A 24,165-nucleotide genomic window follows, 5' to 3' on the forward strand; every position below is an offset into this window, starting at 1 on the left:
CCCAAGAAGGAGGGAGGACTCGATGGTTGAAGCAGATTAGGGCGTAACTAGCGTCGAGGTGGCACACAGCTAAGGTTTGAGTGAGGAAGGAGAAGAGCTAGAGTAGAGGAAGAAGGAAAACTCAATATTCATTCATAATGTCTAATTAGGTTGCCATCCATATATTAAGATGTGAACCTAACAAGCCAAACTAACAAAATGGTAAACCAAGAAACAATGCATTCTTATGGATCATGTTCGAATGAGATCGAGCACGTTCAAACGCACAATTTACGGCCTCTGTATGTGCGAACGTATGTAAGCATTCGAACGAGGGCGTTCGAACGCAACCTCCACGTGTTTGAACGCGACAACCAAAATTCTTATTTGCTCAAGAAAACTAATAAACCAAAATAAGAAATAGGGTCCCTTGGTTGTATCTATGCACGAGATGACTCAGTGTGGTCCAAATCACATCAAGTTCACTATTTTATAGTTCATTGGCAAAGTCAATCAGAGTTTGATTGTATGTGGATCACTCGTGAGGAGTTATAATAGCTTGATCTTAACATTCTAGAGTTCTATCAGAGCCGCCCATACCCTTACTCGACTAAGTTAAATTTCTTCCATCTTAGGAGAGTTGGTGTTAACACCATTATTGGACAAATTTACTCTCGTATGCACAAAAGAGCTGCACCTGTGGCTCTCTAACTTAATGAGGATCTAGACTAGCCTTGCGGGGTTATTTTTATCATTTTTGCTTATTAGGCTATTTTTATGTTTTGCTTATTAGGGTGTCATTGTTAGTTTGGTTTTTTGTTTTACTTTGCCTATATAAAAGCTTGTAGTCCTCTCTTTTGAGGTGATGAATATCTTGAGAGTTTTGATATATCGAGTGTTCTGTTGGTGGATTCCAACACCTCTATTGGTGGATTTCCTAAGTTTAGTAATTACTTTTGCTACCTTTCTTCTTAAATCTATAATCCAAGAGTTTGTCCTACATCACCCAGTTACCTTCCTCATCTCACGGAATCCCTAAACATTCTTACCCTCTTCATTCCTCTTTCACTACCACCACCTGTCAGCCATTGAGAAGCTCCATCTCTGCCTCCCCTCCTCTATTTCTCTCTCTAGTTGCATGTTTCATTTGTTATTTGTGTTGATTTCTTGGTTGAGATACATGGGTTTTTTTTCTTGGTTTGTTGGGTAGGGAAAGCTATCAATACATGTATCGGTCGGTGGCTATAGGATAAGGTGGTGGATTTTTATTCCTAGTTGGTGCATCATGGAGATTGGGCATCTGCGCTATCGAGCTTGTTAGGTTTTATTTATACTAATATAATTGGTAAATTGTGTTCCAAAATATAATTTTATTTATGTAATGTGTTTAGATTTTATTTGTGAGCATACCCACAAATTATAACAAGTTATGAAAGATTTGATGAAGAATATTAAAGTGGAAGATTAATTTTGAAGTCAAAATATTCGAAACGATTTTAGAATCGTTATTGAAGTGATTAAATGGTATCATAATAGTTGAAAAAGTATAAAATTTTATCTAAAAGCACAGGAACAAGCACTCTACATTCAACTGTCTAGTTTGTTGTTTGAACAGGGCGTTCGAACACACTCTAGTCCTATTCGAACGCATCTCGTAGCCGTTCACACTGCGTTTGAATGCGAAATTAGGTGTTCGCACATACAGAGAATTTGTTTTGGCCATTCGAATGCACTTGGGCCGTATTCAAACGCACTCACGTAACATACAAGTTTTTGGACTTCCAAGAGTTCTGTTTTGACTTTGATTTGACCTTATTTTATTAATCTATATAAAGGTTGGGATGCCCTAACTCTAGAGAGGTTGTTAATTGCTTTTGCTAAGGAGTTCTTAAAGTTACAACGTTCATCTACTAACAATGTCCGTCTTTTCTACAACGCACCAAGCTTTCGTCTTAAGGGTCATCTAGATGAAGGATCAATCTCGATGATTACTAAGATTGAAGATCAATGATGGAAAGTAGTGAATCGCAGGCTTTAGTGATCAAACTTGAGAAAAACAAAGCAATGGGGATCGATGGGTTGTTTTGTAAGTCAGTCTTGTAACTGCTACAAGTTTAGTGATTAGTTTTGATCCATAGTTTTTTTCTCGTTTGGGTTTTTCCGTGTAAAAATCTTAGTGTTTATTTTTACTTTACTTTTTAATATATATTCCGTATTTATTTAAGCAACGGGTTGATATCATTATCTAGGATTTAAATACATACATGTGTCTAAGTTTATTTTTTCAGAGCTTGCATGCAGATAAGGTGAAAAGGATCTCTAATGGGTTTGATATAGTTTGGTGTCCTTTCAAATCTATGAGTTTGGCATTTCTTTAAACAGGTTATAAGCAATGCTACAACCTTTTGATGGTCTAAGAATATCTTCTTAGTGTAGTTGTTTCCTGTCCCTACATCATTTGAATACTCACTAATATTTTATGACTTCTTAATTCTAGTGAGCATGGGCATACATTCTTATGTTGCCTCTATAGTTAGATTGATTGCTTTTACGCTAATATCAAACAAAAAATTTTCTCCCCGTTGTTGTTCAGAAAATTGTCCTAAGGTCTTCTAAAAATCATAATAATATGGCACTCAAGTTGAATTTGAACTATAACTGCCTCTAAAAAAAATGTGAGAGCTTGAGCGGAAGAAATGGGGGACGAGGGTGAAGACATTCTGAAACGCCAGGCTTCCTCGTCTAAGTTAGGCCGTGCCAGGGCTGAAGCTCCTGGCCGCTCATGGGCGTCAATAGCAACAGGTCGATAGTCTCGCCAAGACCTTTAGTGAGACCTATCCTTGCGAAGGTGTTGGCAAAAATATAGTCACAGCTTGAGGATTCAGTGGTGATCGACCCCGAGACGCTAGAGCGATACAGAGCAAGATAGAAACTCACACTCTTCGAAAGATTCTTGGGGAAGGGTATACCTCTAATGCGGTTGAAGGCCGTCCTAGCAAAGTTATGGAATGGGATCGAGGGATTCTCAATCTCAGACATGCAGGAAGGCTTCTATGCCTTTCAGTTTGAGAGGCAGGAGGACCTCACCAATGCCTTGATGAATGGCCCATGGACCATACTAGGTAAGGTACTGAATTTGATTCCATGGCCAAATAATTTTCAGCCAACAATGGAAGCCTTTGCTAGGCCCCGGTTTGGATACAACTCCATAACCTCCCAAAAGAGTACTGGGAGTTGGAAGCACTGGTTTAGGTAGCTGCCTACTTTGGGAAGCCTCTCTAGATAGATGAAACGACATCAGACCACACTCGTAGTCAGTTCGGCTGAGTGTGCATTGAGGTGGATCTCCGGTAGCCACTGAAGACGACTGTCTGGCTGGGTCCAAAGGAGGATCAGCTAGAGCAAACTGTAGTTTATGAAATTATAGCAGAATTTTGCTACCTATATGGGATGATAGGCCATAAGGTGGAGGGTTACTTGTCAGCCTCGGGTACTAAAAATGAAGCTAGGATCATAGGGGCGGAACAAGTGAAGATGCCGGAACAGGGCGGCAGCCAAGCGGCGCAGGAGCAAGAGCAGATGAAGGTTGGCTTGTGTATGGGCCTTGGTTCATGGTCCAACGCCGAACTAGGAAAGGAAATAGCCCTACGGGTGCTAACCTGAAAGGTAACGTGGGTGCTTCCGAGAGGTGCAATTGAGCAGGGCCATGCATGCAGTGAGGTAGAACGAAGCCCCTACGTAGTACGACCAACCAGGGGGAAAGCTCATTTGGGCATGAGTCAACCTGCATGTCCAACCAAAAGTGTAGGCTTGCCCAAAATTAGAGAGAAAAAGGACCAGAGATCGAGAAGATCTCAGGAATACCAGGTTTCGAAAGTTCCCAAGCAAAGTCAACAACCGACACCTAAGGATGATGGTAGGCGTGGGTTATCGAATACAAATGCAAGTGACAAAGGAAAGGGTAAGATGGACAATAGTGCCTTCACCACTACACAGCCAGGAGGGATACGCCTATGGTCTTGTGCACAGGACAAGACCTTGTTCGATAAGCAACAAAAGAGGATGGAGGATCCCACACCAAATCCTGCCTCATCGAGCACACCGCCCGATCATTTATTGCTCGAGCCACCTATCATAACAGGGTTGCATAGAGAAAGGGCAGGCAATATCCACCCACATAACCTATGGATAGCCAACATTAATAGCATGTCTATCATGCTGGGGTCTAGCTGCTTACGTACCCATCGATCACCTTATGTTAAAACCATACAACAAAAAAGCAATGGAGCCATGCAGGCTGGCGCCTTCCCCAAAGATATCATGCTGGAGGGTATGGCTTCTGTCCAGATCAAACCGGAGGTGGAGAAGATGGAAAGCCTGTCGGACCTCCACACGGTCGTGGTGGCCAACCTGAAGTAGGCCCTCTGCCAAGGTCAAAGTCAGGAGACCCCCGAGGCAATGGAGACGGAGGTGGAAGACTCTCACCTAGCGCTTGTGGAAGTCAGAGCTAGAGGCTTGAGCATACCACCGGGGCCAACCTTGGAGAGTTTGGAGAAAGGTCAGCCCGGGGCGGCCAAACGGGGAGATAGGCTAAGCTAGGACCTCTTCTTCAGCAAACAACAGACCAATGTTTAAAGCCATTACGTGGAATTGCAGAGGTGCTCTTAAAAAAGAAGCATTAGATAGATGTAGGGACATGAACAGAGAGCATAACCTTGATATGCTGATTTTGTTAGAAACCCATACAAGGTAGCCCGAGCCTTAGGGCGCTGCTGGAGCTGGTTCGCAATACCGATGCTAGGAGTGTCTGGGGGCATTATGGTTTTGTGGTAAATGGAGGTTGGCTGGGTGGACGCAGTAGCGATGTCTCGTTATGCGGTCCATCTAGTGATCACCAGTAGAATGTGCCGGATGAGGATGTGGATAGCGATGTATGTGAGCAACAATCTTCAATCTCAAGGTGAACTATGGGAGGAACTGCCAACCTTGAGGGGCATCAATGTGCCTTGGATCATCGGAGGGGACTTTAACGCTTACATTTCGATACATGAGAAGAAAAGTGAAGTAGGAGTGGAGCTTGGCCCTAAATGCAAGGTGTTCAAAGCATTCGTCGAGCGCATCGGTCTATGCGACCTTGGATATGTGGGGTTACCTTTCACTTGGTGCAACAACCAGGTTGGAGCCAACCGGATCTGGGTTCGTCTTGACCAAATGCTAGCAAACTCCTGTTGGGTGGGGAATCACCCATATTGCACGATGTTCCACTTGGATAGATTGGCATCTGATCATGCCCCTTTGTTACTCACTGTGCAGATCACTCGTGAGAAGGTGGTGCGACCTTTTCGTTTTGAGATGTACTGGCTAAAGTATGGAAGCTGTGGAAGGGTAGTCGATCGGATATGGAGGCAAGCGGGTAGAGCCAACCCCATGCACGATTTCATGCATAAGGTTTGTAGGTTGCAAGGAGACCTTCGGAGATGGGCTAAACATGAAGTGGGTAACCTAGAGAAACTTCATCGAAGCATCAGTGACAGAATCACGGAGATGGAGGGGCGAGACATTAATGGCAATTCGAAGAGGAGGATCTTCCCTTGCTGAGGAGTCTATACAACCATAAGGCAACAATTAGTAGACAAATTAACCTAAAGTGGCTGCAGAGGTCGAGACTGCGCTGGGTCAATGAAGGTGATAGAAACTCAAAGTATTTTCATCTCTTGGCAACAATCAGTAGGCAACGCAACCGCATTCCAGGGGTTCTCAACACCAACGACAACTCGGTGCAGAAGACGAAGGGAGTCGGCAGGTTGTTCTCTAACTTCTATAAGAACTTATGGGGACCGGAGGCCAATACCACTCCCCCTAGGGACGAATGGCCAGAGCTTCCCCGCCTATCCTTGGAGGATGCCCAGCAGCTGAAGGCACCAGTGTCCCATGAAGAGATAAAGACTGCCTTGTGGAGCCTTCCACGTGGGAAAGCCCCGGGGCTAGATAGCTTGCACGCGGAGGTTTACATCCAGTATTGGGAATTCATGGGGGGAAGCCTGCTGAAGGCGGTGAATCACTTCTTCACCTCCGCTTCACTCCCTATCCGGTGGGGGAAGACATTCATCACTCTTATCCCCAAAAGAGATCACCCCACCATGGTTCATGATTATCGCTCGATATCTCTCTGTAATGTGGCCTACAAAGTTATCGCCCGCATCCTAGTTGGGTGACTCAAATTGGTGCTACCTTCCTTGGTGGGTCCGAGTAGGCAGCATTTGTGGCAAGGCGGAGCATTATGGACAACACACTGGCTACACAAGAAGTGAAACACTCGATGTGCTCGGATAGGCTATCCCCACCGGTGATGATGGCCAAGTTGGATATGAAAAAGGCCTATGACAGGGTGAGTTGGGAGGCGGTTATGGGCACTCTTTCATGCATGGGCTTCCCGACAACTTGGTGAAAGTGGATCTGGGCATGTATCTCGTCGCCTCGTTACGCCATCCTAATCAACGGCAAGCTGATAGAGTGGATCTGACCTCATAAGGGTCTCAAGCAAGGGAACCCCTTATCTCCCTACCTATTCACCTTGGTGTCTTAGCTCCTAACCGGGTTAATCAACCGGAAGGTGAGTAATGGAGAACTGCAGGGGTTTAGGGTAGGTGAGGTTCAGATCTCACACCTACTTTACGCTGATGATCTCCTAATAACTGCTCAAGCTTCGCTGTGCAACACGAAGTGCATACTAGAATGCCTAGACCGTTATGAGGCTCTTTCCAGCCAGAGAGTGAACTTCCAAAAGTTAGCTCTATACCTATCGAACTGGTTACTGGCAATGTAGCAGGCTGAACTAAGTGGCAGCCTTGGGCTTCAGATTGCGGTGCTACCTTTTGTTTACCTCGGTGTGATCATCTCGGGTAAACGAGTAAAGGTCAGGGAACACCAAGTATTGGTAGATCGGGTGGACAAGAAATTTGTGAGCTGGAAGTGAGGTGTGTTGTCGACGACCGACCGAAGAACTCTTATCAACTCCACTCTCTTGCAATTCCAACGTATTGGCTCGAGAGTACCTGGCTGCCAGACTCGGTTTTGGAGACTATCACCAAGAAGGCTAGGTCTTTTCTATAGGACAAAACAAATGGACGCGGATTGCACTTAGTAAGCTGGGAGACTATTACTTGACAAAAAGCAGAGGGAGGCTTGGCGATCAAAGACCTCTGGAGAGCCAGAATAGCGCATATAGGCAAGCTGGCACTAAAGGTGATGAACAAGGTGGATGTACTGTGGGTCAGCCTGCTTATTGCTAAGTATGGGCCAATGAACCGGTGGGACTGCTTTGATAGTTCGAATGTCTCATGGGTCTAGAGGGCGATCAACGGAGTTGCGAGAATATGGAAGCTTGGTCTCAAGAAGATGATAGGCAACGGGAGTGCAACCAGTGCTGCGGCAGAACCATGGCTCTCATCGGTCCCGTGGAGCAGACAACTAAAGATAATGAATGTTAGTCTCCTAGACGAGGCAGTGCGGGTGGAGAAGCTGCTTGATCGGTAGAGGTGGGATGCTTGTTGGATCGTAAGAGAGGCAGGAGAAGAAATGGTCTTTGATATCTTGACGTTCCAAGCAGGGAGCCCTACCACCTCTGATAAGTGGATCTGGTGGCCGCATCCTCATGGCAAGCCAATGGCGAAATCTATATACTCCTTCCTCATGCTAGCAACGGGGGATAACTGGCTAGGATGGAACTTTCTTTGGAGGCTCCAGATCGCCCCCAGAGTGCGCACTTTTGTGTGGAAGCTCTCGTGGCGGCGTCTTCCCACAAGGGAGCTAGTCCATCACCCATTTGTTCTTCACGTGCAGATATAGTCTAAAGTGCTGAGCCGAGTTAAAGCGCTGCATGGGGAGCTTGGCGCACCAAGTCGATGGGAACTGGCTGACCATTACTTGGCATGCAGATGCAGAGAAGGACATAGTAGTAAAGGCCAACATTGCATCGACCCTTCGGCAGGTTTGGAAGCAAAGAAATACTATGATTTTCAGTGGAAGCAGGTTAAGCCCGAAGGTAATCATCAGGAAGGTGCAAGCAATGGCCAAGGAATATGCTAAGAGAGAGAAGGTTTCAAAGGAGACTACGACAAGGGAGCAGGCCAAATGGGAAGCACCGGACATCGGTTGGGTAAAGCTTAATACAGATGGATGCTATGATGCAAGGAACTACCAAGGAGGTGTTGGTATGGTGCTGCGAGACGAGGATGGCAAGGTGTTGCAAGCTAGCATGGGAGCCTTGCCCTAATATGACTGCCTTATATATGGAAGCATGGGTTGTGAGGTTTTGTCTCAGGCTCGTGGACAAAGAGCGTCAGCTGATCCTAGAGATGGACTCCCAGGAGCTCACAACTATCCTTCGCAGTGAGATGAGTCCTCCTCGGTGCATTAAAAATATGGTAGAAGAATGTAAAGAACTGCTGAAAGAATTTAATGAGTGGAAAGTCTCAAATGTATTTAGAGAAGCTAATCGAGTAGCATATTGGGCAGCCAACTGCGGGAAGGTGGCTATGTCCACTGTGGTTTTGGGTCCGGTGGACCCTATCCCCTCAGACTTATGTACCATCTTGGGTGCGGAAACCTTGGGTTAGCTATCTAACTTGGGGTAATCCAGCTGAATGAAGCTCCTTGATTTAAAAAAGAAGAAGAAGAAGTTGAATTTGAACTTGAAGGTAGTGGAATCATACTAGAGAGTTGATCTTTCCCAATGAATCTTCTATTCTTCCTTAGGATTCCTCCCTTAACTTATGTATCAAAGTTCTCTATTTAGTTAATATAATTTGTTTTGCTCATTTCTCTGCAAAAATGTTATGCTCATGATGAAAACGAATTGACAACTGCCTTCTAAAGGTATAGGAGGGAGATGGGAGAGAGTAAACTTTAAGATTGTTTTATCTTACCACGGTGAGTCCTTTGATAGGTGCAAAGGAGCCTGGTCTGAACCGGGTAAGCCAAGCGTTAGTTTGTATTATAGTAGAATTTTTTTTTCTTTTTTGGTCTAAAGTAGCTCTATCCTTAGCTTGTTTTGTTGATAGAAGAAATTTCCTTTTTCCATATTCTACTGGGCATCTAATTCTTTTTATGTTGTCATCATGGATTTGCAGATAGGTAGAAAAATATCTTGGGAAATGTAGGGGTGAAAATGGATCAGATACGAACCGGATAGTGCTCAACTCATATCCGGATCCATATTTTTAGTCCAGATACAGATTCGGATACGGATATTGGATGGATAGCAAAATTTAAAACCATAAACTAACTAAACAGATACGGATAATTTTTGGATAGAAGATTAGATCTTAAATGGATCTTAATCAAAGTTTAAACGAATTATAACCTTTTAGACATAATTAATACAAAAAAATTAAGAGTTTAAAAAAATAAATTTTTTGTATGTCAAATTCATATAAATTTAGAAGAATTAATCTCTACAAATAATATATAACACATCATTAGTAACAATATCAATATTCACTATTTAAATAACTAAACTAAAAACTGTAAATTATTCAAAAAAATATGCGGGTAAACGGATATCTGATATTCGTATCCAAATCCAAAAATTATATTCGACCTGTACCCAAATCTGTATCCGGGTTTTTTCAAAAATTATATTCGTATCCATATCCATATCTGAATCGGATATGAATTTTTTATCCAAATCCAATTCGAATTGGGTCGGATAGCGGGTTGGGTCAGAGTTAATCCACCCCGTTTTCACTCCGAAAAATATGTTGATAAGAGGAAAGTTAAGCAACTCAAAAAAAGATCTTTGGCTATGGAAGGTTGTTCTTCTATTTCTAGGTGCTGCATTGATAAAGAGGCAACTGCTCTTCAGCAAGTTTGTTCATTTTGTTGGTCAAAAGCAGCATTGATAAAGAGGTGACCGCTCTTCTACAAGTTTGTTCATTTTGTTGGTCAAAAGAGCTCATTTTGTCATTTTTCTGTTGCTTGTTTGCCCTAGTTTGGTTTAGGTAATCGACCTATTAGATGACATGCTAACTATTTTTCTCAGTTGCAACCATAAGGATCATTCCTATTATTTCATCATTGCTTCTTTAAAATCCTTTGGTGCACTATGCTACATAAGGTTTTGAAGGTATACATTATTATTCCTTTTAGGAATAATAGCCTTCCTCAACATGCTTTATTTTAATTTAACATTTTCTGTAACATGTTTTATTTAGCTTTTCTTATACAAATCCAAAAACCCTAGCTTCCCACCAGCGGCCATCTAGACGCTCACGGCGCCTATAGCCACGACCAGTCCCATCCACAGGAACCCCGCACTTGATCCCAGGCCACTTTTCTCACTGGCACCAGCTGGAAGACTACCACCCACGACAGTTCGTGCTGCAGCAATCTTATGGCTGGTGGTCGCGGGTCTGATGCTCTCGCACCTACCAATGACCACAGCTGGCTTCCTCAGGCCGACTGCTGGCTAGTGGTGGCAGCAGCAGCCGTCGATGACTGTCAGGTGGCCAAACCTGACAACCATAGCTGTAGAAACTACCCCTACATCGGGGTGGCTCCGCCATGGCTTCCCGCCGCCGCTGTTCCTTTGCAATTGGGCCACTAGTCCCTTTTGTAGCCGCTGGGAGCCGATGGACTAGCCGAGGATGCACCAGGGTAGCCGCTGCACTAGCTCGAGTTCGAACTTGAGTTTGGCCCTCCACCACCGCTTGCCGTCGTTCCACCGTCGTGAGGACCAGCTAAGGGTCGAAAACTGGCGACCCCTGATCAAACCCAGCTGCCGCCAACCCCCATGCACCTTGTGGCGGCACCCTTAGGCTGAATTCTAAATTTAGCCTTAGGGTTAGGGTTAGGTTATTGGATTGAAGGAGATAAAGTGCACGATTTTTGAAGCAGGCCAATTTTTTGCGAACCGGTTTTACCACCTCGTCTAAACTAGTTTGGAACCCATGAATAAGACCCCGAGCATGAGTACGAGCCTGAGGAAGAATGGTGGAATGAACTGGTGGGCCCGCATCATTACACTAAGCCGGACCCGCGTGTAGCTCGTGTGCGACATGAGCCGAACCCGTGGGCCTATGACCCATGAGTCCAGCCTCAACTCCGAGGTCACTTTGCCCGCGATGACAGACCATATTTTGGAATCCAAGCTCGGACTGTCAAGCTTGATTTTCCAAAATTCTCTAGTGGAGACCCGTTAGACTGGACCTATCTAGCGGAGCAGTTTTTCACGTACCATAGCACGCCCGACCACCAGAAGGTTCAACTAGCTTCATTTCACTTAGAGGGCATGGCGATTAGGTGGTACCAGTTGGCTAAGCGGACTCGACTATTCGAGTCTTAGTAGGACTTTGCGGATGTGATTTGTGCTCGGTTCGGTCTAACCCAGTACGAGGACTTTCATGCCATATTGACTAAGCTGACTCAGTTAACAACAGTTTGAGCTTACTGGGAGGAGTTCGAGCGGATATGCAACCGAGTCACTAACTGGTCTGACTCGGCCTAGAAGAGTACCTTCATTAGTGGGCTTAAGCCTAACATTCAGGTTGAGGTCAAAGCTTTGAGACCCACTATTTCTGACGAGGCATTCTCCTTAGCTGTTTTAATGGAGTCCAAGTTGGATCAGCTGAACCAAATCTACAAGGAGGACAGAAAAAAGGCGGCCCAAGCCCACGGCCCACTAGAGACGACATTTGCCCCGATTCAGCTTGCACCAACGGCTCAGATTAACTGACAGATGATCACGCGCCGCTTTGTACCCAACGACTTGGAAAACACCAAAGAAAAGACTTATGTTTTTACTGTGATAACTGATTTACCCCTGATCATAAATGTATGCACCAGCCAACCCACATCATGTTCCTAGGTGGACTCGAGAAAGATGAACCTGAATCCACTGATTGACACGACAAGTTGTATGAGTACAAGAATGTGAGAGAGTAGTTAGTTAACTTGAGGACAAGTTGTCGGAAGTGTGGTGGATTGTTACAATCCGACAAGCCAAATTAGTTACTTAACTTTATCTTTCTATTTTAAATTTTAAATAAATCGGATAGTCGATATGTAGAACCAATTCAGTAGAGATTTTACTTCTATAAATAGGGGTGGACATACGTTGATAAGAATCATTGAGAAAAATTTGAGTTTAGCCAGTTATTATTTTTGTCCTTATCTTTTTACTTTAGCCGTTAGATTATCTTTATCTTCATAGGAGTAGATCATAATCGTAGATCCCTTTAAGCATCCAAACCCTACTATACGGCCGTCCACCACCATCCTCCGACAACCGCCACAACAACAGAAATTACTATTCTACCCTCTCTGACCTATCTCCACTATTTTAATTTTATCTTTTCATTCCGACCTCCAATTTAGGTAGAACTAAAACTATTAGAACCCTACCTCACAAAAGTACTTCTACATAAATTTTCATAATTATCCTATGGACGGATCATTCCAGATCTGATTCGTAACAATATCTAAAATAGCAGCTAGAGAAGAATTCGAAGTTTGCTTGCTGAAATGAATAGCAGACTTCTCAAAATTGAGGGCCTAACCTAAGTATAAGCAGTAGTCATCAAGAATGAATTTGAGATGCATCGCTTCCCTAGAAGACGCTTTACCGATAAGAACCAGGTCGTCAGCAAATAATAAATGGGTAACGGTAGGGGCCAAACGAGCCAACTTTAGTCCAAGAATATTCGTAGATGCTAATCCCTGATCCAGCAGGAAAAAAAGGAGATTAGCACCTAAGATGAAAGATAGGGTGAGAGGGGACAGTCCTAATGAAGTCCTTGCGAAGGAACAAAGAAACCTCCCTTGCTGTCATTAATATCCACAGTTAATGACGTGGTGGAGATGCACTAGTGGATCAGATGAATAAAATCTACCAAGAAACCATGAAGAGCTAAGACATCATAGAGATAGGCCCATTTTATGCGATCAAAAGCTTTAGAGAGATCTGCTTTCAAAAGAAATGATCTAGACTACTAGGAAACCATGAAAAATTAAGACATCGTAGAGATAGGCCCATTCTATGCGATCAAAAGCTTCAGAGAGATTTGCTTTTAAACGAAATGATCCAGTATTGCTGCCCGAGGACTTCATATGTTTTATATGGTGTCAATAATCTGGTCATCCGAAATAAAGGCATTTTGAGTTCTAAAAATAATATCATTGTGGGGTTTCAGTCTGTTAGCTAATATTATGTGTTGAAAAAAGTAAGGTGGTACCAACATATTGGTTCTTATTTATATCCGATTAATATCCGGTTTATATTTAATCTAAATTCATATTTGTTTAAGATTTGATACATATCCGATCTATATCCATATCCGTTTAAAATCTGATTAATACCTGACTTATATCCAAAAATTATCTATATCCAATTATTTAAAATTTTAATATCTATGTAATATCTATATCTAAATTAAAAAATATAAATCCAAATATGAGTTGAGTGACTCTAATATCAATTTTAGTTCAACCTTTATTACAACACTAACTGGAAAGGGAAATACTACTCCAAATACGAGACGCACAAAGTTATTGAAATCAAAGAACCACGTCACCACTGGCTACTGCCTCTAGGGCTTTGGTTCCTCTTTGGCAGGAGGGAAGATGGGATGCTTCGGCTTCAAGAACTTTTTCCAGGGATGAGGGGAATAAGGAGGAAGTGGAGGCCAGCCATGGACAGGAGGGAACTTGGGATGGTAGAATGGAGGAAGGGGTTTCTTGTATATGGGAGGGAGCTTAAACTTAGGATGTGGCTTCTTGAAGATAGGTGGAATTACGGGATGTTTGTGGTATGGCACAGCTGGAGTTGGGACTGGCCGCTTGTATACAGGAACTGCCGGTGTTGTTGGCGTCGGATTGTACACCGGCACCGGTGGCTTGTAGGCCGGGACTGGTTTCTTGTGAACCGGAGATGGTGGGTTGTAAACAGGCGAGACCGGTGGTTTATATTCTGGCACAGGTGTCGGCGATGGGAGTGGCTTCTTGAAGAAGGGCATGTGCCTCGGAAAGTGCTTGTGAAAGTGGTCCGACTTGGGCTTCGGAGGGAAATTGTGGGGTGGCAATAGGAAGGCCGACGCGCACGTCGCCGACGAGAAGGGAAGCTTCTCGACCGCTGCTGCGAACGTGTGCCTGCCTTTCTCTATAGACATCAAGACTATCTCTGATGGCTTCTCTGGGCAGGGGGTGTTTGATGAACCGTGGAGCTTCGTGAAGCATTCTTGCTTCAGCTTCCCATCTTCTTGGAGGAGATTGCTCGGGAGTTTGACACTGAACTTTCCGGCACTGTCAAGTTTACCAACACCTCTCGTCTCATATTCTCCAGTGTTGGCCTTGCATTTGATTACTACGTAAAGCCCTGCGTTATTAAAAAAAAAGAAAAAAGAAACAGATGCAAAACCGCATTAATAATCTCACTAATATGGTTCTAACTTGGCTAGCCTTGGCGCTGAAAATGGGAGTAGAGTTAATTACCGTTTGACGCATGCTCAGTTTTGATGTTCTTCGCCAAACAATCTAAGCATTCAGTTGCGCCAACCACAACAGCGGTGGTTTCAACTTGAGAGTCAGCATTGGCAAAGTTAATTCCCAAGAGCAGTGCACAAAGTCCAAACAGGAGGTTTCGGGAAAGCGGAAGAGTTCCCATTATGGAACCCGGCCACTTGTAGAACAGGGTGGAAAGGAAGAAGAAAAGGAAGAGAAAAAGCTCTCGACTTCTGATTATTTTGAGTAGGGGTGAGAACCTCCCATGCCAATTTATATGGAGATGTTTGCCGACAGGGCTTTCAAAGGCTTCACATGTATTTTGGTGCCCCATTAGTGAAGGAATATAGATCCATTTTCGACCGGCTTTTGCGGTTTGCCAATTAAATGCATATGCAATCAACTCAACTAACTTCGTTACGCCTACGATAAACGTTCTCCAAATACCATATCAACATTCTTCCACCTTTAGAATGACATTTTCCACTCGGTTAATCGTTCAGTAATTAAAGTGTTTGAATATTGCCCTTGCAAATCGAAACAGAGGAGCACTTTTATCTTACAAGATCCGCACTTGTAATTCTACATTATTCATCAATATATTGACAGAACTATGTTACTCTGTCAGCGGCCGGATTTTTACTTCAGAAAACAATAATTATTGCACATTTACTTCCTTCTCTACCCTATGCACTAACTATATTTGTGCACATATAATTCTGATTGCTTTGTGAAACCCAGCGATTGGGTACCACGTGAAGCCATGGTGACTTAATTGTAGGCAACCGAAGTTGGCAAATAATTGGATCACCTTAACTCACCAAATGACTAGTAGGGCGTCTTGTTCACAACACTATTACTCCGGAATTGCTCCACCGATCAAATATATCACTTTATAGGAATTTTGTCCATTAGTGACATACTAACGGTCAAAATAATGCACATGAAAAAATATTACTAATACTAAGTTTCACTAACATTTTCTGTCACTGTTCGAATAAGTTATGTTTAAACTAACATTTTTGCTACTGATCTCAAATGAAATACTGTAGTATCTTAGTTTTAGTGGCACTCGTAAATATCTGAATATACCCCAAATAATTAGTCAATATTTAATAAATACCAGTAGAAACTTAAAATGAAAGATGCTCGTCTCTATTGTACGGATATAAGTGACATTTTTGTAAATACCACCTATTTCAAATGAAATATCATAGTATCTTAGTTCTTTTGATATTTATAAATATCAAAATATGTGATAAATATGACAAACTAACTAATTGCAGATGATAAGACTCTATTTAACGGAAATAAAACAAAGAGTCATAAAACTAAAATCTTCCTCAGATTGGATCACTAGCCCTCTTATACGATTTTAAAGAAAGTTCAAATATGAAAAACATAGGTAATGATGAAACGACTTAGTCCATATTGGCTCCACTCGCAACGTTAGGTTCATTAGGATGAGCCTATTTATCTAGTTAATTTTTGTTTGAAGAAATAAAACGAATTTTGCTAGGAGGCGTTCGAATGCAAGGACCATGTTCGATCGGGCCATGCGAATGTTTGCACATGTTCACAAAGACAGAGAATCTAAATTGTGTGTTCGAACGGATTCGGACAATTTGAACGTGATTATTCGAACGTCTATACACATTCGCAACAATAGAGAACTTTAATTTTGCTTCGAACGCGATCGGGCACGTTCGAATGCACTGTGGCAAAATTTATTGGTTTATTAGGATTTTAACTTAGTTGTTTTGTTCCCTACGGTAAGCCTCTATAAATATGTGGAGGAAACCCTAATTAGAGTTGAATTTAATAATTAAAAACGACATTGTGTCTTTATCTCCTTCTCTACTTACTTTAGCCATTAGTGCCCTCTCCCACATCCTTCCTTTCACTGCCTAAGTCTTTGGTCGACTTTCTTTAACTCCTAATCCCCTTCTTCTACAACAACCTTTCCCCTTTCATACCAAGGAATTAGCCTAGCACATATCTAGCCATTAAAGGCCTATCAAGCTAGAGTTTATCTAACCTTCGGCCATTATTCGATCGATATCACAAGATCTAACTATCTAAACCTTGCGATCTTAGACTCGTTAGAAAGCTCTTTTCATAGACGACAATATATCCAAATTCTAGGAAGTCACATCCCAAATCTAGTCCAGAACCATTTCGGATTGAATCAAGCCGATTCGTAACACATGATGCTAGCCAATCTTATCTTTTTAGTTTCATATTTTAGACATTGTGTGATATTTATTAATTATTTTATTAAAACTGTAAAAAAATTATAAATTCCAGCAATTTATAAATTTAAGCTAATTTCTAATTCGGATTGAATTAGTCTTGCACCGTATCAGTTGACCATTCTTCTATATGAGAGCTCTCACCATATTGAAGAGTGGAGTTGTTAAGATGAATATGGTAGTGAAAAAGAAAAATTGCAAAAGAAGAAATCAGGAGGAAGAAATGACTGTACGAGCTCACCTCAACCTGGGTTTGGAGAAAGAAAGTAGGAGGCAGTATTTGTACGATCATTGGAAAGCTAAGTGCAAAGTACGAAATCTATGTAGAAAAAAATATATATGAGCTTACCTTAACCTAAAGCTGAAGTGAGGTCGTGGAGGATAGGAGGTGAAAGAAGAGGATGAAAGAATATTAATTCATGCATAATCATATCACAAATTTGATACACTTAGTTAGGATTTTATCTAATTAGCTAAATTCAGCTCTACGCAGTTGTGAAAAAATATTTATAGAATATTCGACACATATCCAAATAATATCAGACCAGTTGGATAAGGTCGACAACCTCTAGATTTACAACTTTTATATTCATGACTTCTCTAGATTCGGAATATATCTATGACAAAATGAAAGCTTAATCCAAAAGGTATTGGGAGAAGATAAGGAATACCGGTTTGGTTGGTTTGTTAGGGTTTCATATTGTTTTAGGACTTGTTGGCTAACCTCTATAAATATGTGGATGACACCCAACTTTATATTGGTATTGGATTCTTGATTTCTTGCCTCCTATCTTCTTTCTAGACTCCTCCCTCTTCCCTCTTCACTATCCTTTCACCTCTACCGTTGGCAAGGTTTCTCCTCGCTTCTAATCTCCCTCAACTGTCGAGCCACCCATTTTTTTTGGGATCTCGACCACTTCGTTCCCTTCGTCTACTTCCCTTAATCACTTCCACAATCCACTCTCATCTCCATACCCATCCATAACCCTAACATCCACTCCACCCATCACCACCACCATCACCCACGTTATACCATATTTTCGTCCCTGCTACAGTTCGAATCTGCGAAGGGCGTAAATACGAAAGTTGTATATTAGGAAGATAATGAATCCAACCTAATTGGTTTCGTAATTTTATAACTATTGGAGAATATCTGACGAATATTTTTTCACGGTTGTGCGGACTGCTTCCTACAATAAATTCAGATCTTAAGGAATTGTTCCGTAGCTGATCTTTTGGTTCTAGATCCCATCAATTTGGTATTCGAGCCTTAACAAATTAGTATTAGAGCTTATCAATTGGTATCAAGTAGGCGAACCTCAAACCTCCATTAATGGTTGAAACAAAGAAGATGACATTAATAAGTAGACCTATGGAGAGCATATCGACAAGGGAGGACGCAATGCACGATGATCCTAACCATGAGGCCGATTCCCTTGGAGCGACCACGGTAGGACCAAGTCAACCAACGTCTATGGGTTCGAATATGGATAAACTAAGGGGCATGTTCCAAAAATTGTTGCATAGAGTTGACAACATACAAAAGGATCACAATGAATTCAAGGAATATGTCGTGAATCGATTGGATTCATCATCTTCTCGACGACGAACAGAATTTCAAGAAAGACCAGCGGTGGGACCCCATCGAACCGATACCTCACAAGTCCAGGTGCGTCATATGAGTGTCAATGATCCCCTCCTACCTATGCTTTCACATCATCCTCCACCTCCGTTACAAAACCCAAGACTGGCAGTAGTGGAACCCGAGAGGCGTGAGGCACCAGTGCGCTTCGTCGATGAGGAGGATTGGCACTATGAGGATGAGCTTGATCCCTATGGAGATGGTGATGGACATGCTCGAGGATTTAGAGAAAGAGATCAATATGCACAAAGGTTTATACCTGAACCAAGAATCTTTCGCGAACTAGACAATGCTATTCGGGGGAGAACCGCACGTTTGGACTTTCTAAAATTCCAAGGCGATGATCCAACGGATTGGCTATTTCAAGTTGAACAATATTTTGATTGTCAAGGTACAACGGAAGATGCAAAAATCCAGATGGCAAGCTTTCACCTCCAAGGAACGGCATTGCATTGGTATAGGTCGATTATTCGTGGTGGTGGATTTACTGGATGAGCTGATTTTTGTATGAAGATTACACGCAAATTTGGGACAGTGGCATATAAAGATTTTACTGCCACATTAAGTAAGATGGTTCAAAGGACTACCGTATTGGAGTACCAAACTGAGTTTGAAAGAGTTAGTAGTCGTTGTGAGCCACCGTGGCCTGAACGTACATTGATGAGTACATTTATTTCAAGGCTACAAGAGGAGATACAAGCGGATGTTCGTGCTCTATGTCTTACTACTCTTGAGGAGGCCTTTTAGAAGGCCATGAGGATGGAACAAAAACATATGGCTCTAAAAATGGCAGCGAAAACCAATTGGGGCAACCGAGATGGGCGGTTTGCACCTAGAATGCCGGCTGTAAATTCTGCGGTTTCAAAAATAATGGCTGCGACTACTAGACCATGACTACCTTTGAGACCTTCTTTCGATGTTAGAGGAGGCACTAGACCCCCCGTTCGAACTCTCACACCTGCCTAGGTGGAGGAGCAAAGAGCTAAGGGTCTTTGCTTTCGATGTGATGAGTGTTTCACCCTCGGTCATCGGTGTTCTAAACCAATCGGGAGTGTGATGCTTATCGATGGTCCTGAGGAGGATGATGAGATTGATGATGATGGAGAGTGTCCAGAGGAGACCCATGAGGAGACCGTTGAGGAAGATATCCAAGCTGAAATATCGATGCATGCATATTCGGGTACTTTTGCGCCGAGGACGTTACGAGTAGATGGACTCATTAGAAAGTATTTTGTGCACATCCTCATTGATTCGGAGAGTACACACAACTTTCTAGATATGAGGTTAGTGAGGAGATTGGGTTTGGATGCCGAACCGACTACGGGGTTTGACGTTGCTATTGAAGACGGCATGAAGCTTAGGGCGGAGAGCTTATGTCGCCGAGTCGGTATACGAGTGCAAGGACACGATATCATTGTGGACTTGTATCCGTTGACGTTACAAGGAGCGGACGTTGTCCTTAGTGCTTAGTGGTTACAAAATTTGGAACCCATCACATTTGATTTCTAGAGCATGTGGATAAAATATAAACAAGAAAACAAAGATATGCGGCTTGATGGTGTATGGACTTCGCTGATTCCTGCAATGCAGCCTATGGTGGGGCTGCATGGTGCGTATGATTTGGCCTATCTTCTTCAGTTAGGACCAGCAGGAGATGAGCCTCAAATGAGTTTGAATTGTCCAATTTATTAGATAACTTTTTTGGACTGTTTGAGGAGCCGCAGGAGTTGCCACCGAGGAGGGCGACAAACCATCGCATGGAGATTGTACCCGGGGCTACACCGGCAAATGTGAGGCCATATCGGTATCCACATGTACAAAAAGAAGTTATCTCAAAGATGGTAGCTGAGATGTTAGAGCAAGACCTCATACAACCAAGTCATATCTCATACTCATCCCCCGTGCTTTTGGTGCGAAAAAAGGATGGGACATAGCGTTTTTGTGTCGACTACTGACCACTAAACATAATTACCGTCAAGGGCCGATATCCTATTCCGGTTATCGAGGAGTTGCTGGACGAGCTTCTAGGGGCGACTATATTTAGTAAGCTTGACTTGAGGGCCAGGTATCATCAAATTAGAGTTCACCCGGCAGATGTACACAAAACGATATTTCGAACTCTGGATGGGCATTACGAGTTTTGAGTGATGCCTTTTGGTCTCACCAATGCTCCAGCTACCTTGCAAGGCCTCATGAATGATATATTTTGGCCTCTCTTGCGAAGGTATGTCTTAGTATTTTTTTGACGATATTTTGGTGTATAGCGGGACTGAATTGGAGCATTGGCGGCATTTGGAGCACATGCTGAATTTGTTGGAGCAAAACCAATTAAAGATCAAGAAGTCCAAGTGCCTATGAGGAGTACCAAAGGTGGAGTATCTGGGCCACATCATTTTAGCGGATGGTGTAGCAGCCGATCCTCAAAAGGTTGCATGTATGACCGCTTGGCCTATTCCTACTACTACCACCGGATTGAGAGGATTTTTGGGGCTGACTGGTTATTATCGTCGATTCATTGCCGGATATGGCAAGATCGCTGCTCCTCTCACTTCTTTGTTAAAGAAAGACTCTTCTAGATGGACGGATGAAGCTACTTCAGCCTTTGAAAAAATGAAAACAGCAATGACGACGGCACCCATTCTAGCACTACCAGACTTCACCAAAGAATTCATTGTTGAATATGATACATCAGGTGCTGGCATAGGAGCTGTACTAATGCAAGATGGACGTCTCATTGCCTATCTTAGTAAGGCTTTATCGCAAATATTTCAGCAATTATCGACTTATAAGAGAAAGATGCTAGCAATTCTACATGCCGTGACAAGGTGGAGACCTTATTTGATCGGTAGACGATTCATTATCTGAACCGATCAGAGGAGCCTTCCATACTTTATGGGACAGCGCATACACTCCGGCACAGTAGCAATGGATCACAAAATTGCTAGGGTATGATTATGAAATTCAATACAAGAAGGGAATGAAAAATAGAGCGGCCGATGCACTATCACGCCAACCTGATACTACCGAGCTTGCAGCCTATTTATCTCCTATCTTATCCTTTCTTGATGAGATGAGGTACGCATGTACATCTGACCCAGATATTTTGAGATTGTTGCAGGAGGTGATGGATGATCCGGAGTGCCATCCCGAGTTGGAGAATCGAGGCGGTTTGCTATTGGACCGCGAATGCATTGTTGGAGCGTATTGGTCCGGTTGCATATCGTTTGGAGCTACCAGAGGGGTCGAGAGTGCACCCTGTCTTTCATGTTTCATTATTGAGAGAGTGCATTGGAGATCATGAGATTGTTAGACCAGTTCTACCAGAGCCATTGGAGGAGATAGAGATTGTAGAGCCAGTTCGAGTACTTGCTAGACGCCGACGCCGACATGGTACCACATTGGAGATGGAGATTCTAGTTGAGTGGCTTGGCAAGCCATCTGATTAGGCGACATGGGAATTGGAGACTGATATCTTGGAACGTTTTCCTGACTTTTCACCTTGAGGGAAAGGTGGGAGAAGCGTGGTGGGATGATACACTTAGTTAGGATTTTATCTAATTAGCTAAATCCAGCTCTGTGTAGTTTTGAAAAATATTTGTAGAATATTCGACACATATCCAAATAATATCAACCTAGTTAGATAAGATCGACAACCTCTAGATTTACAACTTTGATATTCATGACTTCTCCAGATTTAGAATATATCTATGACAAAACGAAAGCTTAATCCAAAAGGTATTCAGAGAAGATAAGGAATACTGGTTTAGTTGGTTTGTTAGGGTTTCATATTGTTTTAGAACTTGTTGGTTAGCCTTTATAAATATGTGGATGGCACCTAACTTTATATTGCTATTAGATTCTTGATTTCTTGCCTCCTATCTTCTTTCTAGACTCTTCCTTCCTCCCTCTTCACCATCCTTCCACCTTTACCGTTGGCAAGATTTCTTCTCGCTTCTAATCTTCCTCAACTATCGAGCCACCCCTCTTCTTTGGGATCTCGACCACTTCATTCCTTTCGTCTACTTCCATTAATCACTTCCACAATCCACTCCACCTGTCACCAACACCATTACCCATGTTATTCAGTATTTTCGTCCCTGCTACAGTTCTAATCTAAGAAGGGCATAAATACGAAAGTTGTTAGGAAGATACGGATCCAACTCAATTGATTTCATAATTTTCTAACTACCAGAGAATATCTGACTAATATTTTCCTATAGTTGTACTGACTGCTTCCTGCAATAAATTCAGATATTAAGGAATTGTTCCATAGCCGATCTTTTGGTTCTAAATCCCATCAATTTGATATCTGAGCCTTAACAAATTGGTATCAGAGCTTATCAAAATCATAAATCCTAGATTTACTATGATCCTCTAGTGAACTTCTAATTTTTGATTCTAAATTACCTTGGCCCATAGCCATAATATTCCAAAAAGACACAATCGCAAGTGATCCCTGGAAGACTTTACTCAACATCAATCTCTATTTATAAGAGAGATAAAGAGATGAAAGTAGAGAGAGAATCAGAATTCAAAGAGATGGAGATAGACCTCTTTCTATTCTGTTTTAATAGGCACCTCTTTAGAAGAGTTCATTTATAGCCTATTTTCCTTATTAGATCCTTAGTGGGTCTAAACTCAGAACTTGCCTATATTATTTTTTATTTACAGAAATTACCATATTTAATTGTGTTACCTAGGGACCAATAGCATAATTACATTACCATCACTAAATCATAAAGTTATTAATACGCGTTCTGCACATTAAAAGCCCCACTCCTCATGACACATATTAAACTCAATAAATAATACTTAATTTGATCACTTCATAACGGGTTTGATTAGATATTTGATGGTCCATTATTCAATATTTATTTATATCACATATAAGCCCATATATATTGTAATTAATTGCAATTAATTATAGCAAAGGAAGTGTAACGCCCCTGCCTGGCACGGGTATGTGCACACTCACGCACCCATATGGCACACACCGCTCACGCGATAGGACGGGCGTGGCCACCATGCATAGATATATTCCTATGCTCAAATAATCGATCATAAAATTAATCATGACATAATCAAATTAAACATGTGAATATATCCATATCTATATCTACAACAACCATACTAGACAACTATATAACCTGGTAGGGCCCACACAGGCCACAACAAACCATCAAAATATAACTAAAATCACTAATACATGAGTACACTATAATTTGACATGTATTATACAATTCATCGTCTGATACAAAAGAGTACAAATATCTAATAATGCTACAACTTAATTTCAATATAAATAATCTTCTATACTGTGTCGCATCTATAGCTCACCTCATCTTTACTCTAAAATATCTTTTTAAGATATCTTAAGTCGCTATACTGGATAATATGAATTAGAAAGAGTATCATGCCATAAATGACTATATAAGTGTATCTTTAATAATATATAAATATATAGTAGATATCATGTCCTAACTGATCAAATATATAATTCTCGACAATGTATAAACAACTCTCAATGTTATACCATCATCATAACTCTCTCAATATGACACATATGATGCATGCCGACCATGACCATATTATAATATTAAATGCAACCACATATGATGCATAATGACCACTAAATAATCAGGTATATCAGATGATAATGAAATCATATGCATTTCTCAATATCCTAGTCATCAATATTGACTTTGAATAACATCATCATATTAGACCATTATGCACAGTTAACACCCGGTACCCGATCTCATCATTCTGCTCATAGGCAGCATACCCTACCATATA

General features: G+C 42.1%; 3 protein-coding genes across 3 annotated transcripts; 2 read left to right on the forward strand and 1 right to left on the reverse strand.

Moving 5' to 3' along the window:
- Positions 1-4,842: 4,842 nt before the first annotated feature.
- On the forward strand, positions 4,843-6,955 carry LOC140762231 (uncharacterized). Its single transcript, XM_073099895.1, has 5 exons — positions 4,843-5,175; positions 5,293-5,427; positions 5,637-6,122; positions 6,233-6,367; positions 6,806-6,955. The coding sequence occupies exons 1-5, from the start codon at positions 4,843-4,845 to the stop codon at positions 6,953-6,955; spliced, it is 1,239 nt and encodes a 412-aa protein (XP_072955996.1).
- Positions 6,956-7,858: 903 nt separating this feature from the next.
- Positions 7,859-8,374, forward strand: LOC140762232 (uncharacterized). Its single transcript, XM_073099896.1, has 2 exons — positions 7,859-8,221; positions 8,303-8,374. The coding sequence occupies exons 1-2, from the start codon at positions 7,859-7,861 to the stop codon at positions 8,372-8,374; spliced, it is 435 nt and encodes a 144-aa protein (XP_072955997.1).
- Positions 8,375-13,418: 5,044 nt separating this feature from the next.
- On the reverse strand, positions 13,419-14,733 carry LOC140762020 (proline-rich protein 2-like). Its single transcript, XM_073099620.1, has 2 exons — positions 14,467-14,733; positions 13,419-14,350 (listed from the first exon to the last, which is right to left on the reverse strand). Exons 1-2 carry the CDS (start codon positions 14,636-14,638, stop codon positions 13,566-13,568), a joined length of 957 nt encoding a protein of 318 aa, XP_072955721.1. The 5' UTR covers positions 14,639-14,733; the 3' UTR covers positions 13,419-13,565.
- Positions 14,734-24,165: the final 9,432 nt, after the last annotated feature.

This window comes from Typha angustifolia, chromosome 7 (assembly GCF_048772165.1).
Source record: "Typha angustifolia cultivar Huaian chromosome 7, ASM4877216v1, whole genome shotgun sequence".
NCBI classification, from domain to species: Eukaryota; Viridiplantae; Streptophyta; class Magnoliopsida; order Poales; family Typhaceae; genus Typha; species Typha angustifolia.